At 39.5% G+C, this 16582-nt stretch overlaps 2 protein-coding genes across 2 annotated transcripts in view; one reads left to right on the top strand and one right to left on the bottom strand.

Annotated features, from left to right (window-relative positions):
- The window catches only part of NIT2 (nitrilase family member 2), a 17914-nt gene extending 7826 nt beyond the window's left edge, over positions 1-10088 (top strand). Inside the window, exons 5-10 of the mRNA XM_003783955.3 lie at positions 3071-3164; positions 3803-3877; positions 4924-5002; positions 6180-6278; positions 8215-8270; positions 8632-10088. Of these exons, the coding sequence (XP_003784003.2) occupies positions 3071-3164; positions 3803-3877; positions 4924-5002; positions 6180-6278; positions 8215-8270; positions 8632-8723 (495 nt within the window). The 3' untranslated portion in view covers positions 8724-10088. The remainder of the gene's footprint in view (positions 1-3070; positions 3165-3802; positions 3878-4923; positions 5003-6179; positions 6279-8214; positions 8271-8631) is intronic.
- A 3023-nt stretch (positions 10089-13111) lies between these two features.
- TOMM70 (translocase of outer mitochondrial membrane 70) overlaps positions 13112-16582 on the bottom strand; it is a 38175-nt gene continuing 34704 nt past the window's right edge. Inside the window, exon 12 of the mRNA XM_003783956.3 lies at positions 13112-15409. Within this exon, the coding sequence (XP_003784004.1) occupies positions 15256-15409 (154 nt within the window). The 3' untranslated portion in view covers positions 13112-15255. The remainder of the gene's footprint in view (positions 15410-16582) is intronic.

The raw sequence follows: 16582 nt of genomic DNA on the forward strand, positions 1-16582 counted from the left end.
TTTTTTTTTTTTTTTCCTGATGAGAAGTCGGTAGTAATTTGTGTTGTGCCTTTGGATATAATTTATTTTTCTCTTTCTCCTTTCAAGATGTTTTTGTAATCTTTAGTTTAGTATTTTGACTCTGATGTTCCTAGATGTGGTTTTCTTTGTGTTTGTCCTGCATGGTACTTCTTGAGTCTATAAATTTAAATCTTTTGTTAGATTTAGGAAATTTTTGTATGTTATTTTATTAACATAATCCTGTTGTCTTAACATAGTCCTATTGTGGAACTCCAGTACGTGTATACTTTATTTTTTGATACTGTTCCAAGGTCATCAAGCACTGTTTTTTTGTTTTTGTTTTTCTAATATTTTTCTGCTGTTCTACAGATTGGACAATTTCTGTTGATTGCTCATGTTCATTGACTCTTCTGTCATCTCCAATTTCCTATAAGCTCATCCACTGAAATTTTTAAAACATTTACATATTGAATTTTTCATTTCTAAAATATCCTTGTGGTTCTTTAGTATAGTTTTTCTTTCTCTGTGATATTTTATATTTGTTTATTCATTAAGAACATAGTTTGAGACAGAGTCTCTATTGCCCTGAGTAGAGTGCCACGATGTCATAGCTCACAGCAACAGCAATTTCCTGGGCTCTAGTAATCCTCTTGCTTCAGCCTCTTAAATAGCTGCCACTATGCAGCTGTCACTATGCCCAGCTAATTTTTTCTGTTGTTAGTAGAGATGGGATCTCACTCTTGCTGAAGCTGGTATCAAACTCCTGAGCTCAAGCACTCAACCCGCCTTGGCCTCCCAGAGTGCTAGGATTATAGATGTGAGCCACTGTGCCCAACTAAGAACGTATTTTTCCTTACATATTTCTTATTCAGCTTAGTTTCAATGGTAGCTTTAAAGTCTTTAGTAGTTCGTCACATCTGAGCTATATCAGGGTTTGCATCCATTTGATTGCCTTTTCTTTGGAGCTTGTGTCACATTTCTGTTTGTGTATCTAATAATTTGGGACTGTATATTGGATTAGATGTTATAGGGATTTTAAATTCTACTCTATTCCTCCAGAAAGTGCTGAATATTTTTGTTGTAACAGGTAGTTAACTTGACTGTACTCATATGCCAAACTCTTTTATCTCCTCTGCAAGGTAGGCAGCAACTTCAGCTGCTCTGTTCTGTGTGAAGTTGTTTAGTCTTAGCTAGGCTGCTTGGTGTAATTCAGTGGTCAGCCAAAGTTGGACAGAATTTTTATGTGGAATTTAGGTCTCTCCCTCTTCAGCTGCTCCTTTTTAAGATTTCCCCCTTCTTTCACTTTCCAGCTGCTTTGAAACTGGCTGCTGTAGTTCTTCAAGCCACTGTGATTTTGTGTAGTTTTCACCACCATTAACAGTACCTGGGGCCTTTCTTCACAGCTGTAAGCAAATGGGAAACTTACCCAGTGCTATTCCCTTCTTGCATGTATTGCCTTCCCTCAGGTGTTGCCTGTTTTGGGTCCTTCCATGCTGTAAGACAAGTAGTTGTGCCTTGTCTTTTATTTGGTCCTGAGTTCATAGTTTAACATGAGAGCAGGTCTGATAGGAGCTACTCTGGCAGGGCAGGAAGAACAGCCAGCACTGGCCTGTTAACCTGCTCTTGGCAGTGCATCTTTCAGTATTGAGTTCTCCAGTCCATGGTTGTACTCTATATGCTGACATTTATTAGGCTTTCTTTAATTTCTCTCAATTTATTTTTATAGTTTTTTGGATATAGTCTTAGCATTTGTTGGATTTATTCCTCATTGGTGTTTTTTTGTTCTTTTATTTTCCATTTCTTGCTTACATACAGAAGTAAAACACATTTTTGAAATGACCTATGTATGACCTTGCTAAACTCACTCATTAATTCTAATCTTTTATCTGTAGATTTTTTTTTTAGTTTCTATGTACACAGTCACACCGTCTCAGAATAATGACAAATCTCTGTTTTTCTTTCGACTCATTGTCCTTTTTTGCTCCCTTCTTTTCCTTGTGCTTTGTTCAGGATTACTGACACAACGCTAAATAGCAGGTATCTTTTGTGTTCCCAGTCTCAGAGGAAAGGTTTTCAGTATTAAACCATTAAGTATGATGTTTGTTCAGGTTTTGTACAGATAAAATCTGTATCCAATTTAAAAGTTCCCTTCTTGGCTCGGCGCCTGTGGCTCAAGCGGCTAAGGCGCCAGCCGCATACACCTAAGGTGGAAGGTTCGAATCCAGCTTGAACCCGCCAAACAACAATAATGGCTGCAACCAAAAAATAGCCGGGTGTGTGGCGGGTGCCTGTGGTCCTAGCTACTTGGGAGGCTGAGGCAGGAAACTCGCTTGAGCCCAGGAGTTGGAGGTTGCTGTGAGCAGTGAAGCCATGGCACTCTACCCAGGGTGACAGCCTGAGGCTCTGTCTCAAAAAAAAATAAATAAATAAATAAAAGTTCCCTTCTTAGGAGAGTTTTTCTGTTTTGTTTTCTAAATCAGAAATGGCTGTAGAAGTTTACCAGATGGTCATTCTGTGTCTGTTGAGGCATAGTCATATGATTATGTGACTTTTATTCTTTATTTTGTTAGTTTAGTGAATTTCATGGATTGATTTTGTAATGTTAAACAACATTTGCTTTCCTTGAATAAATCCAATTCAGAAGTGATGCATTATTCTTTAATTGCTGAATTTAATTCACAAAATTTTTACCTATTTTAAATGCCCACCCATTCTTCACATCTTCCAGTTCATCAGTTTTGATTCTGAGTCTTCAATTGGCATTTATACTGAGTAAGAAAGCAACACATAAATTATTCTCCGTAAGAAACCTGGATATTGATTTGCATACCACATAGATACAAGAGTTATAAAAACTACAGCATCATTTTTCCAGTTTCCTACAGTAGAATTCATTTTAATAAGATGTCAGCCAGCTTATGGGGTGGATTATGAGCAGGTTGGGGGATGCTGTGTGTATAGTTGATCATGGAGCACCTCCTGTATCTATCTGCCCATAGGAAGATAACTGTTGGTAATGTCATTAACTCTGCTGGAAAAGAGGTAACCATGTCAATTATTTGTGATGCAGATCCATCTGTTCGACATTGATGTTCCTGGGAAAATTACATTTCAAGAATCTAAAACATTGAGTCCGGGTGATAGTTTCTCCACATTTGATACTCGTACGTACCAGATTCAGTTGGCTGCTCTAAGCAATCTCAGTAGATGATCAGGTCTTCCTTCCTTCCTTCCTTCCTTCCTTCCTTCTTTTCCTTTTCTTCTCTTCCTTCTCTCTCCCTGTCTTCCTTCTTTCTCTCCCTCTCTACTTTTTCACCCTCCTTCTCTTCTCTCCCTTTCTTTTTTCCTTCCCTTCTTTCCTCCTCTTCCTTTCTTTCTTTCTCTCACTACTTGTTTCACATAACCTGACTGAAAGACCAGAAGTAAGAAGGACAGTGATCAGCGATCTGGGAAGTTCAGGCTTAATTGAGAACTAAGGATTTGACATGACTTTGCTCTTTCATTTGACAATGGCCTCCTACATGGTTTCCAGAGTATACTTACGAGGCCATGATGGAACACCTACCACCTATCTAAGAACACCTAGATAGTAAGCATTTAATTGGAATGAATGTCTCATCTCTGCTGACACAAATGACGAGAAATTAAGTAAGAATAAGCTTATAACTTGTCTCTACCTCAGGTCCTGTGTTAATTTATCCCTGGCAGCGTTTCATGCTCAATGTGTCATGGATACTGTTTCCTGCCACTCCCTGCTGTAGGATGCTGACTTTTCATTTGTATATTTTGTGTTTGGAAACAGCTTACTGCAGAGTGGGTCTGGGCATCTGCTACGACATCCGGTTTGCAGAGCTTGCACAGATCTACACACAGAAAGGTGAGGTAGCACAACAGTTGTGTTATGTAGGACCTTGGGGCCTGGTCTGTGTGGGGGAGATGGGGGAGTCAGAAAGCCCAGAGAGAAGTCTTAATCTCTGCATTGTCAGCCCTTCAGCCCCCATGTGTCTGTGTGTGGATGGTTGGGTTTTTGGAGTTTGTAGCTTAGTGTTCCATGTAGCTGAGGGAGGAGCTGTGCTTCTCAATGCCTGCTTTTTCTTGAGTCTTACTCATTACTATGTTTGAAAAGAATCACTTGGAGACCAATAGAAATGAAGAAATGCTTTATATTGTCAGGGATTTCACCGCTCAGTAGTCTTAGACATGGGGTACGGTAGCAGTGTAGTCAGTCATATTTTGGTCCAGACAAGAAGTGTGTTAGTATCTGGGAGCAGCATGACACCAAAAAATGTGGGTTCTGGTTCTAACTCTCCCTCTTAATTGGCACAGTACTTTGCTTAAATCATCCTCTAGAACAGTGTGGTTCTCACTTTAATCATAGGAATAGTATGAGGATTAAGGATAAAGGCCCTTATTTAAGCTTGATATTGATTTGCATCACACATACTAATATCCTTCCTAGACTGCTTGAAACCACTTCTGATTCGAATGCTGCTTAAAGTAAAGTGGATGAAATTGGTTTGATTGCCGGCCCACCACCAGGTGCAGGTTCATGGGCTCTGGGGTGAACGATTGCTGTATAGCGTTGTCAGTATCAAGACAACTACTCTGCCCCTAATTTCAGATGAAAGTAATGAAAACATGATTGGTCATGCGGCGCTGACATATAGTGCAGAGAGAAATTTGAATGACAGTTGTCTGCTTTTGTCAAGTGAAGTCGTGTTGTGATTTTGGTCATCAGTGCCACTTTTCTTGTGTCTCTAAATTCTGAGCCATGTCTAATGGTGCTAGCATTGTCTGACTTGGCTGACATCTTTCTATGCCTGGGAAGGTTTGAGTTTGGTCTCTGCTGGCTAAGGAACGAGAGAGACTAGTGTGGATGGGTGTCCACCTTCATCCACTGCTGTTCGGCTTGTCTCTCCCAAGGCTGCCAGCTATTGGTATATCCTGGAGCTTTCAATCTGACCACTGGACCAGCCCACTGGGAGTTGCTTCAGCGAGGCCGGTAAGAAAGGAACCAAATGATATTCAAGTGTCTCTGTTTTTCTTTGTGTAAAGATTTCCAGTTTAGGCTCAGCACCCATAGTGCAGTGGTTATGGCGTCAGTCACATATACCTCGAACCCAGCCTGGGCCTGCTAAACAATGACAACTGCAACAAAAAAGTAGCTAGGTGTTGTGGTGGGCACCTGTAGTCCCAGCTACTTGGGAGGCTGAGGCAAGAGAATCACTTAAGCTGGAGAGTTTGAGGTTACTGTGAGCTGTGATGTCACAGCACTCTACCGAGGGTGGCACAATGAGACTCTGTCTTTAAAAAAAAAAAAACAAAACAAAACTACTTCCAGTTTAGTGAAAGTACCAGGCTTCCCAATGGGGAATTCTGCCTCTGGCCCAAGATACCTTGGTATCCATCAAGAAAGGACAAATCTACCTTCTCAGAAGCCACAGCACCACACAGCCCTTCGAGGCACATTACACTGACAAGGCTACTCTGTTCTCTCTGCCACCTTGACCTGCTGTAACCAGAGAAGTGGTTTTTTCCTCTACTACAGATTGCTTATGCCAAGGCTTCTCAACAGCAGCACTGCTGACATTTTGAGGTACCACTTCACCGTGGAAGGCTCTCCTGTGCATTGCAGGGTGGTTAGCAGCAGCCCTGAGTTGTGGCAGACACTGGCAAATCTGGTGGACAGAGTCACCTGTAGATGAGAACCACTGGCTTCTGCAGTAAGATAACTTTTTGAAGAGAAGGTTCCATGGCTTTGGCTTCCTTCTACATCTGAGCCAGCCTGTACTATCTTATTTTTTAAAAGTGTTGTCCCCCCGGGATAGAAAAGTATCACAGGGCTTGGCGCCTGTGGCTCAAGTGGCTGAGGTGCCTGCCACATATACCTAAGGTGGTGGGTTCGAATCCAGCCCGGCCCGCCAAACAACTATGATGGCTGTAACCAAAAAAATAGCCGGGCATTGTGGCGGGCGCCTGTGGTCCCAGCTACTTGGGAGGCTGAGGCAGGAGACTCGCTTGAGCCCAGGAGTTGGAGGTTGCTGTGAGCTGTGATGCCATGGCACTCTACCCAGGGGGACAGCTTGAGGCTCTGTCTCAAAAAAAAAAAAAAAAAGAAAAAGAAAAATATCACAGATCTATAGTATATGATTTATCTCTTTTTCCTTCATTGACTACAGAGCTGTTGATAATCAAGTTTATGTGGCCACGGCCTCTCCTGCCCGGGATGACAAAGCCTCCTATGTTGCCTGGGGACACAGCACGGTTGTGAACCCTTGGTGAGTGAAACTTAGTGGACAGGAGCTTGAGAGACCACATGGACTGGTGGGTGGTCTGGTTCCTGAGCAGCCAAGCACCCACCTCACTCCCATTTCTGGATATGTCCTGCCAGATTTCTCCCTCTCTCTGTAAGAGAAGCTTCCACTTGAAAACTATATGAGAAAGAAATTATCCTGTTCTTCATCAAGTCTATGGCCTTGCCCTCTTCTGAGTTTCTAGGTGACCTTCATTGTCAGTCAGACTTGGTTCACATGGGAAAACAAGGCAGCCATGACAGACAAATGGTTTTAGTAAAACCATACTGTTGCTTTTGGTTAAAATTTAGGCTGGTTTGCTATTCCTAGGGCAAGAATGAGTTAACAGGGAGAGGACTTTGCTCCCAGCTTGATGAGAAGAGGAGCAGAGCAGATGGGCTCAGTAAGGGAAATGATGACCCTATCCTTTGCGAAAGGGTTAAGCATTTTATTATTCAGTGAAACTAGCACACTAGTCTGCCCAGGGGCACATACTGTCATATGCTGACACACATACCTTGCAATCTGCGTTTGTAGTTTTCATCATACTGTCAACACCCATGATCGCTTGAATTCTTAGGGACTATCCTTTTTAAGCTCAGTTTATAGATGGTAGAATTGCATTCACAGAGATAGAGGGGCTAGAACTGGGGTTTAGATCCCTGATTTTGCCTTCACAGCTTGGACTTATTCCACACCACTCTGCATGAACACACACACACTCCATGTACTCTACAGTTTCAGGATGAGTATGCCAGAAACAAGACTAAGAAGAGTTAACTATCACTGTGGAGTTCCCAGTTCTCTTTACTTTATAGGACATAGAGCTCAGTGTGTATGGTGGGGAGGCCTTGGAAAATGTGACATGTGAGAGATTCTTAGTGGTTCTCCTGACCATGACATTTAAGGGACATTTGAGGACTGGAAGGATTAAGTTGGCTGGAAAGTTTCCTTGAACTTGCTTTAAGTTCTACAGTCTGGTTGGTACTTGGAGTCCTGGCCTTTGCCTCTTGAGCAACTTTGCTCCAGTGATCCTGTGGCTCTCCTGATCAAGTAGGCTGCTTCTGACACAGAGTAGTTGTATATGGTGTGTTTCTTCTTCGGCAGGGTTGGGAGCCATCTGCTTATATTAACATTGGAGTAGGTTGCTGAGGTTAACAGAGATTTTTGAATGCAGAGCATATAGGTAAGATTTAAAAAGAGCAGAAAAGGATTCAGTAACATGGGATTAATGATAGCAGTTGTGCCAAAAATCTATTTGTGGCTATTTGGTACATGGACCCTGTTAAGTCAGATTAGTTTGGAAACTTCTATTTCTCTCTGGGTTTGAACCCCCTGCTCTGCTGTTCCCTTGTGTTGGGGAGGGGCTCCTGCCACTTCTACCAAGACCCCACAGGCTGAAATCTTCCCTCAAATCTGAAACTGAAGTCCATTAACATGGAAATCCCGGGATCACAGGTAGTGGCAGAGATCTCAGTCCAGCCTTCCCACCCTCAAATAGGCGAGCAGCCGAGCAGGTATGAAGGGCAGATCTTTACTGCCCTTATAAAGGGTCTCACAAAAATATACTCTGAGGGCATGGAATGGAGCTTCCTGTTGATTGCAGATAACTCTAATCCCAGTTCTTTATAACCAGATAACTACCATTTCCTAGCAGTTTGCAGCTTATAAAACATACTGCAGTTTTCTCACTAAGCCCTCCAAGAGCTTTCCACTTACAGATTAGAAGGTAGATACTCAAAATGACTTTTTACAAGGTCATGTAATTACTTAAATAGTAAGCGAGGAATTTACACCTCTATCTTATTTTAAATCTCAGATTCTTTCCCCTTTGTCCTGTGAGTTGGGAGAAAAAAACATAGGGATCTTGAATATCACTAAAATCAGTGAATCCATTTATTTTACTTTGCCTTTTTTTCAGGGGGGAGGTCCTAGCCAAAGCTGGCACAGAAGAAATGATCGTGTATTCAGACATAGGTAAGTTTTGCCCAGGCAGTTTTTAGGTCTTTGGTGTCCCTGTTAGTTCTGAGGCCAGATTCTATAGCTATACAGTCCCTGTCACTTGGAAAGGCTCCTTTATGCCCCTCATTTTTCCTTGCAGATATTCTAGGGTCTGCTTCTCTGGCCAAGCCCTGGGGGCTGTAGTTCAGCTTGAGTTTTCTTGGCTTGGTTTGAAATGACGCCAGTGCCATTGCCAGGTCGTCTGTACATCTCAGCAAGGCCTGTGTTACTAAATTACTTGCTGGGACTGTGGTGGTTTTTACAGTCTGGGGGAAAAGGTTTCTTTGGTTAGTGAGGTGTTACAAATAATTAATAATGCACTTTTCTGTTTTTGCAGACCTGAAGAAGTTGGCTGAAATACGCCAGCAAATTCCCATTTTTAGACAAAAGCGATCAGACCTCTATGCAGTAGAGGCGAAAAAGCCCTAAAGGTTATTTCCAACATGTCACAAAATAGGATGATATGATTCTGCAACATGATCGACTTGCCAGTTCAGGAACAAATACACTTTATCACATTTTATCATGACCTGATGTTTAATTTTTTAATGAAAATCCTTTTTTTTTTTTAAATTTTAGTCTGTTCCTTCCCAGGGTGCTGTTTGATGATGGGAATCTCAGCACACTGACATTCTCTATATCATGTTAGTTAAAAAGGATGTAGGGACAAGACTAAGGCCAGAAGAAGGGGCTCGCCCTGAAGCTTCTGTATTTAAGTTGCCTCAAAGCAGCTGGCAGAAGTGTGAGATCCTGGTTTCCTGATGGTTGGTTCACCTAACTTGTGTCCTGGACCTCTTATCTCATTTGCTGGAGTTGTAATCCATTATCTAGAGGATTTAGTCTTGTACTATTTTCCAAGCAGTACCTTAAATTTCTATTTTTGGTCCATGAGCAGCTGTCAGATAAGGTGGTAGATATTTGGTGTTTGTCAGAGGAGGTAGCAGCCCCTTCCTTCCTAGTAGCTTTTGTGCTCAAATGTAAGGAGCTAGTCATTCAACCCCAAACCCTCCTGGTCATGGGGCAAAGACTGGGCCAGCAGTGAGCCCTATGGGAAATGGCAGTGGTAGCATTTGGTGAAGTCAACTTAGTATCGATCTCTGCAAAAAAATTTGTGAAGTGTTTGAAAATCTTTTTCCTTTTGCTTTTTTCCCTAGTAATATTTTCTAGCTCCATAGGTAAAGAACCACTGAGCCTAGTATTTCCTAGACTTTTTGGTCTTAAAATTCTTTTGCACAATTAAAAATTAAGGACTGAGTTAATATACATATAGTATACACACCTATAGTCTTAGCCACTTGGGAGGCTGAGGCAGGATTGCCTAAAGCCCAGCAGTTGGAAGTCCAGCCTAAGCAATACTGCTATACTCTATCTCCATAAAAATTAAAGATGTGAATGAGTTTTTGTTTATCTTTGTTATAAGTAATGGTGGGCTGGTAATTGTTTAGTTGAGAAAAAGCTCTGATTTTGCTGGTTTTTGTGGCATACTTTACCATGGCTGAGTCCAGGCTACCAAGTTGATACCTGTGAACACTGAGTTGGGAACAGACATGCACAGTCAGCTCTTCTGAGCTGGTGCAATCCTGCTCGAGCACACCACTGGTTTTAGGTAGATATTTACCTTATTGGAAAATAAAACAGAAAAATTCAAAACAAGTACCTGAGCATACATTCCATTAGTTATAAGAAATGCAGGCATCAGTGTCATTTAACCTCTGGAAACCAGCAGTGTAGACTAAGAAGAGAAGTGGAAAGGATAAATTAAGACTTTTAAAATTAATTTTTAAATTTATAATTTACACAATTATATTGATTTTTTTAAAAATTAAGCAATAGTTTGTTAAAATTTGACATATATAGCCACAAGCCATTGTAATAAAGATAATAAACGTATTTACCCCTCCAAAAGTTTCCTTGTGCTTTTATAATTCCTCTGGCTACTCGTATCATTCACTGATAAGCTTTATCACTACAGATCAGTTTATGTTTTCTAGATTATATAAAAATGGAATCATGCCATCATGCCATATATGCTTTTTCCTAGTGTATCTTCTTTCACTATAATTATTTGGAGATTCATATGTGTGTGCACCAGTAATTCACTCTTTTTTGTAACTGAGTAGTATTCCATTGTATGGATATAACACAATTTATCCATTTACCTGCTGGTGGACAGTTAGGCTGTTCCTAGGTTTGGGGCATTGCCAAAAAAGTAGCCTCACAGATTTCTTTTAAAGGATATTAGGAACTTTCAAGTAATCTTAGAGTGTGCACTTTAAGGAACCACTGGTTCATATCCTTGGAGGCCCAGACAAATTGTTAAACTTTGTTTTAGGTCCTTAATATGAAATACCCAATTGGAAATCAAAAGCACAGTTTATTGTATCTCAATCATCAGTACAACAAATGTTATATGTCTAAACCATCAAAACAGGTTAAGCTTGGAGAGCCAGTGGCAATGAAAATGTGAAAGATGTTTTTTCCACAGCTTGTTCAGAACTGAATTATATTTTTCCTTGCAAGTGGCCCAAAAGCCTAAAAGAAGTAATAATCACTTGGTGCAAGGTCTGGTGAATATGGTGGAAAACAGTGTACATGTCCAGATTCTAGAGTTTAAGCACCGTTGTTTGTACAACATGTGGTCGGGCACTGTCTTGCAAGAGGATTGGCCAGTTTCTTTTGACCGGCCTTGGCTGCTTAATCATAAGCCTCCTCATCATTTCATCCACTTGACTGCACTAGAATCTGCAGTGATTGACATGAAGCTGTAGTGTATACCAGTGCTGGACCACCAAACTGACACTGTTAGCTTTTTTTGATGAATATTTGCTTTTTGACTGTGATTGGGCACTTAATCTTTAACCATTGTGCCAAATGCTTGCAATTGTCAAAAAGAATCCATTTTTCATAACATGTAACAATAAGTTGTAGAAATGGTTTGCATTTATATTGTAACAGCAAAGAAAGCGTCAAGATTTCTCTTCTGCCATTTAATTTATGCAGAACCCATCTACACAGCTCCTTTACCTTGATGATTTGTTTCAGATGTTCCAGTCTTATTGGAATAGTGACATTAAGTCTTGCTAATTCTCATATAGTTTGAGATGGATTTGCTTCCACTTTAGCCTTCAGCTCATTAACTATCCACCTTGGTTTTAAGTCACCCACATGGCTCATTTTCAAGGTTAAATGGGACCTTCTCAAATTATCAATGGACTATGTGTTCCTTAGCCATAGCCTTCCCAAACCCTTCATTGATATTTCGAGCTGTCTGTGCTGCACTGGAACTCAAATTTGAAAATAACATGAATTTCTGACCTATCCATGGTTTCACAAAAATTGCTCTAAAAACTTTTTGAAAGATAATCAAGCCAAAACATGCATTTGAAAGAACAAGGAGATACTTTCACAGTAAAAACAAATAAAACTCCTCAATTAGTGTGAATGAAAGGTCAGAGATAGTCACTGTCAAGTTAATACTTAAGGAAATCTGACATTTCATGTTAATAACCTAAGTTGTAATTTTAGTGTTGAAATCATTTCTAAAGAACAGGAAATCTTGCAGTAAAGCCCGTATCTGAAAGGATGAAAGGGAGATCTGGTTGATGTGGATCCGCAGAGCCTAGGAGACCTCCCCTTTCGGATTTCCTCTTACTCCCCTAAGAAATCCCTAAGAATTTTCCCCAAAGAGCTGCTTGGAATAGTTTCAAAGAGTGGACAAGTCATCCTAGCTATCTTGATGCTGTAGAGGCAGAGGAACTTTACCTTGATGCAGCATTTCTATGACAGATAAGTCAGATGGATGCTAAAACTGTGTTTTTATTTCATTAAATGAATTCTCTTCATGTCCTTTTAATGTTCTATCAAGTGATCTTGCCTTCAGGTACACTCAAAAAAATATAAAAAAAAATGAAGTATCTCCTATAAGTAGTACACAACATTTCATTCATAGGCAGTGTGTGGTAAGAAAGTGATATCTGATCAAAATGAACCTTGGATTCTGCACTTGGAGGGGAAGAACACTGTAATCTAAGGCCATGAAAAAGATATGATTAACTTTGATATGATTCTCCTGTACTCTGATTTCTAACGATCTACACAGTGATAATTTTGGGTTTGTTTTCAATTGCTTTGAAAACTGCAATCCAGCTGTGGATCCCTATCTCTTGGAGTTTAGCTAGTGTAAGTGAATCCTTCACAGGGAAGAGGCCCTACCTATGCTCAAATACGTCAGGATGTACAGTCATAAAAGCACTGCTTGTCTTGGACCTAGCTATTTGGAGCTGAGAGCTAACAGATTAGGGTATTGCCTCAGTTGCAAATGAATAAATTTGTGACATTATAGGGTTCTAAATGAACAAATAGAAGTTACATGATGACAATTATCAAGTATGGTAGCGATAACTTCAAGTATGCTTTCTGTGGTTGAGAACCATGCTCAAACTTATTGGTGAAACCAATTTGAAGATAAACTTACATACAGGGCCCAGGTTGCCCTGCAAGTATGGGTAAGATTAAGAATGAAGTCAGCTATCCTATGATAGAATTAATGTACACAATTATGATCTAATAAAAAAATTAAAAAAAAAGAATGAAGTTGGCTAGGTCTACTAGTTCTCTGTGGGGCCTTATCCCACTAGGGAGAAATTTTACCATTCACACCAACCAACTTACTTTGTATATTAACATGTCCAGTATGTCCCTATTTTCAAAGTTAGTTTGAGCCCTGAGCCCACAAGAGAGTGACTATGAATTTACCCAATACCATAATAAATGAATAAACTGCCTATCTTTCTATTTAAAGAATAAATAGAAAAGCCTGAATGTAATGTTTATTTGGTGAATTTACATGTGAGGTCATTTACAAAAGAAAAGATACAGACAGATGCAGCTTTCAGTGCAGTTTCAAATATTTTCACAACAGGCATAGTCCGTGAGAATTTGGAATGATAGTACTGAATGGCACATGCTTCAGTTTCCTTTGTTTTTTCCTACCCAACCCCAAGGGGAAAGAAGGGAGAAGAGTAGAAGATAGGTCAATATTAATGTGAGTACAGCCATGCAAATAAAAACTGTTTTTTAAGTCAGAGGACAGTCAGAGATGTAGAACATTTCCATATTAAGGGGTTACCATAATTGGTGCATAATTTAAGAACAAAGTGCTGAACTCTCGAACTTCCCATCATCCAAATTACAGCAGGACTTCTGTAAGTTGACCACCCAAGGGACTGTAACAAGCTGGTAAACATACAGAGGTGGCCAACCTAAGGAACTAGGGCTACTATACTGATACATTCCTGTGGTACATATCCGATATGAAAATTAGGTCAACTTAAGGAGGTGGTCAATTATGGAGGTTCTACTGTATCTCAAATTATGTTAACTGCTCCTACTAAGGCCTCCTTTAGAGGCCTTCTTGATATTTTCCAAATATTTACTTTGAAAGAGAGTTATTTAGATTCTAAAAAAGAGCATTTATAGAGAATTTTTTTTTGGTTTCAGCAGGATAAAGCACTCTTTTACCTACAACAATGTAAACTATAATTTTATTTCATTTCCAGAAAAGTATAATTGAAAGTTTACTTTTTAAAAAAGGAGTATCCTCTTTTAGTATATTAAGTCTTAAAATTCTCCCCATCTTTGAATATCTCAAAATAAGATACCCCTTAAGAATACTACCCTTTCCCCACCAGAAAAATCCAGCATGTAAGCACAATGATGGTCTATAAAAGTGACAATTGGAAATAAGTCTTAAAGTTATTTCTAAGTAAAGTGGTGGAATAAAGATAAAATTAACAAAACCAAACAAAAACCTGTTGTCAGTATCCCTAGTGAAGACCTGGACATGAGCAATTAGTCCTTAGAGATCAAGGTTAGTTCAGCACTAAAAAGTACTCTACGTGTCTTCATCATCCTGGAAATTACTGGCTCAAAATTCCTTAAGCACACGTAGCCATAATTGAAGCACTAAACTTGTATCAGGAAATGCTGCACTGGATTTAAGATTTATATCCTTTTTGAACCTTTTGCCACATTTTCTTCATTAGAAAATTTAAGCTAATTAAATACTCCCATATTAACAAATCTTTTTGGGGAGTTTACATACAAGAAGCCTATACTCTCTTTAAAAAGTACACTATTAAATAGCAGTACTTATTACAGAAAATAGTCATAGACAATTAATTATAAACACTTCTGTTTCATCTTACCTCTTTTTCTGGGTCTACTCCCCCATCAATACTCAAGTCTTCCAGTAGGTATATCAATCAGAATATTTTACTTCAGCATAATTTACTGGATGAAAATCAGCTGTTGTGGACTTGAATGATGTCCATTATCCATTAGAGTGGAAGGGGGCCAAGAGGATTAACAGTTACCACTACGTTTCTAAGGTTCTGCAGAATCAGAGGCATTGTGCATGCTGACAATGGTTTAAAGGCTCTCTCAATTTTACTTTAATCCCCATTTAAGTAGTTTCCTTCAAAAAATCAACTGAAACAGATTGAATACAAAAGACATCTATTTTACAGCACTTACTATGTTAATTTAAAAACAAACATGCTGTAAAATACTCATATTATACATACATATATATATGAAGACAAAATCATCCAGAACATAATCAACCCCCCACCCTCCCCATTAAAAAAAAACAAATCAACAAATCAAAGTTTTTATTTGCATGGCCAATTATCATTTGTACTCTTTGCAACTTTATTTTAATATCCCTTTAATATGTTCTAAGCTTTTGATGCACAGGGAATAAAAGCTGCATGACTGCAAACGTCCTTCAACAGCCACACCCACAACACCTAAACATGAAACAGATGTAACAAATGACAACACCACAAACGGAAATACCAAGTTCCACCATTCAACATGGTTCATGACAGTGTCTTTAGGGTTCAGCTGAAGAGGGGGTAAACTTCTTTTAAAAATAGGGTCAGTCTCCTTTCTTCCTGTTTTATAATGTTGGTGGTTTTAATCCGTATTTCTTTGCAACTTCTGTCTGAGCATGGGCAGCATCACAAAGTGAATACAGATGGGCCATCTCCATTTCCGATTTGGCCAAATTAATAGCTTTGTTGAACATGTCAATGGCTTTCTCCATGTTTCCTCTAAAAGAACAGATTTTCAGAAGTCTCAGATTTAACAAGGATTTCATTATAACCAACCAAGTTTGTAAGTGATGCTACATAAAGTCTAGCCACTTTCAATGAAGATTCTATTAAAATGCATTTTTTTTTTTTGAGACAGAGCCTCAAGCTGTTGCCCTGGGTAGAGTGCTGTGGCATCACAGCTCATAGCAATCTCCAACTCCTGGGCTCAAGTGAGTCTCCTGCCTCTACCTCCCAAGTAGCTGGGATTACAGGCGCCCACCACAATGCCCGGCTATTTTTTGGTTGCAGCCGTCATTGTTGTTTGGTGGGCCTGTGCTAGATTCGAACCTGCCAGCTCAGGTATACGTAGCTGGCGTCTTAACTGCTTGAGCCACAGGCACTGAGCCTAAAATGCTTTTATAATGAACAGAAGTCTTAGTACACTGAAAGTACTCAACAAATGTCAGCTACTATCACAAGTACTATGTGCTTACATCATACCTCTTGTATTCTTTGTTTATAGATAAGCTCTATTTCAAATCACAATTCTGTCTGATTCCTAAATTCTTCGTGTTTCTACTGTAACTTAAAGCTTCTTTAGAAAGCAGTGATACGGCCTCAGAGGACACTAATGGTATTCAAGGGCCTAACTTCACAGATCTGCATGAACTCCCTTTCTTTCCGCCCCATCTCTTACCACCACACCCCAACTCCATGCACCAAGGTCTGAGTTCCTTGACTGTGGACTCAAACCTGAGTATACATAATACTCAGATTACTTATTGCCTCTGCCTAATACTGGTCAAATCCTTACCTTTCTAAGGCCCAGTTCAAATAAAATATCCTCATGAAAAATATTTTCCCCCCTCTCTCCCCAGGGGAATTAGCTGTCCTACCTCTAGTATTCCCATAGAACTACTGACGTTCTATGCATAGTCAAATGAGTACACATTTGTTTACACCACAGTCTTACAAGCTCCACGATGGATGGACATCTTAATTCCCAAAACCTAGTATAATGGCTGATAATTACCATCTGCGTTAGTAAATAAATGAATATGCTTAGTCAATAAAATATAATTTACCTCTTATGGTCCAAGTGTGGCTAAGCTTTATATAGTTACCAAGAACCAACTATTTTACATAACTTAGTGTTAGCTATATATATATATATGTGTATATATATATATA

This window comes from Otolemur garnettii, unplaced genomic scaffold, assembly GCF_000181295.1.
Source record: "Otolemur garnettii isolate 467f Iridium unplaced genomic scaffold, OtoGar3 scaffold00009, whole genome shotgun sequence".
In the NCBI taxonomy this organism is placed as follows: Eukaryota; Metazoa; Chordata; class Mammalia; order Primates; family Galagidae; genus Otolemur; species Otolemur garnettii.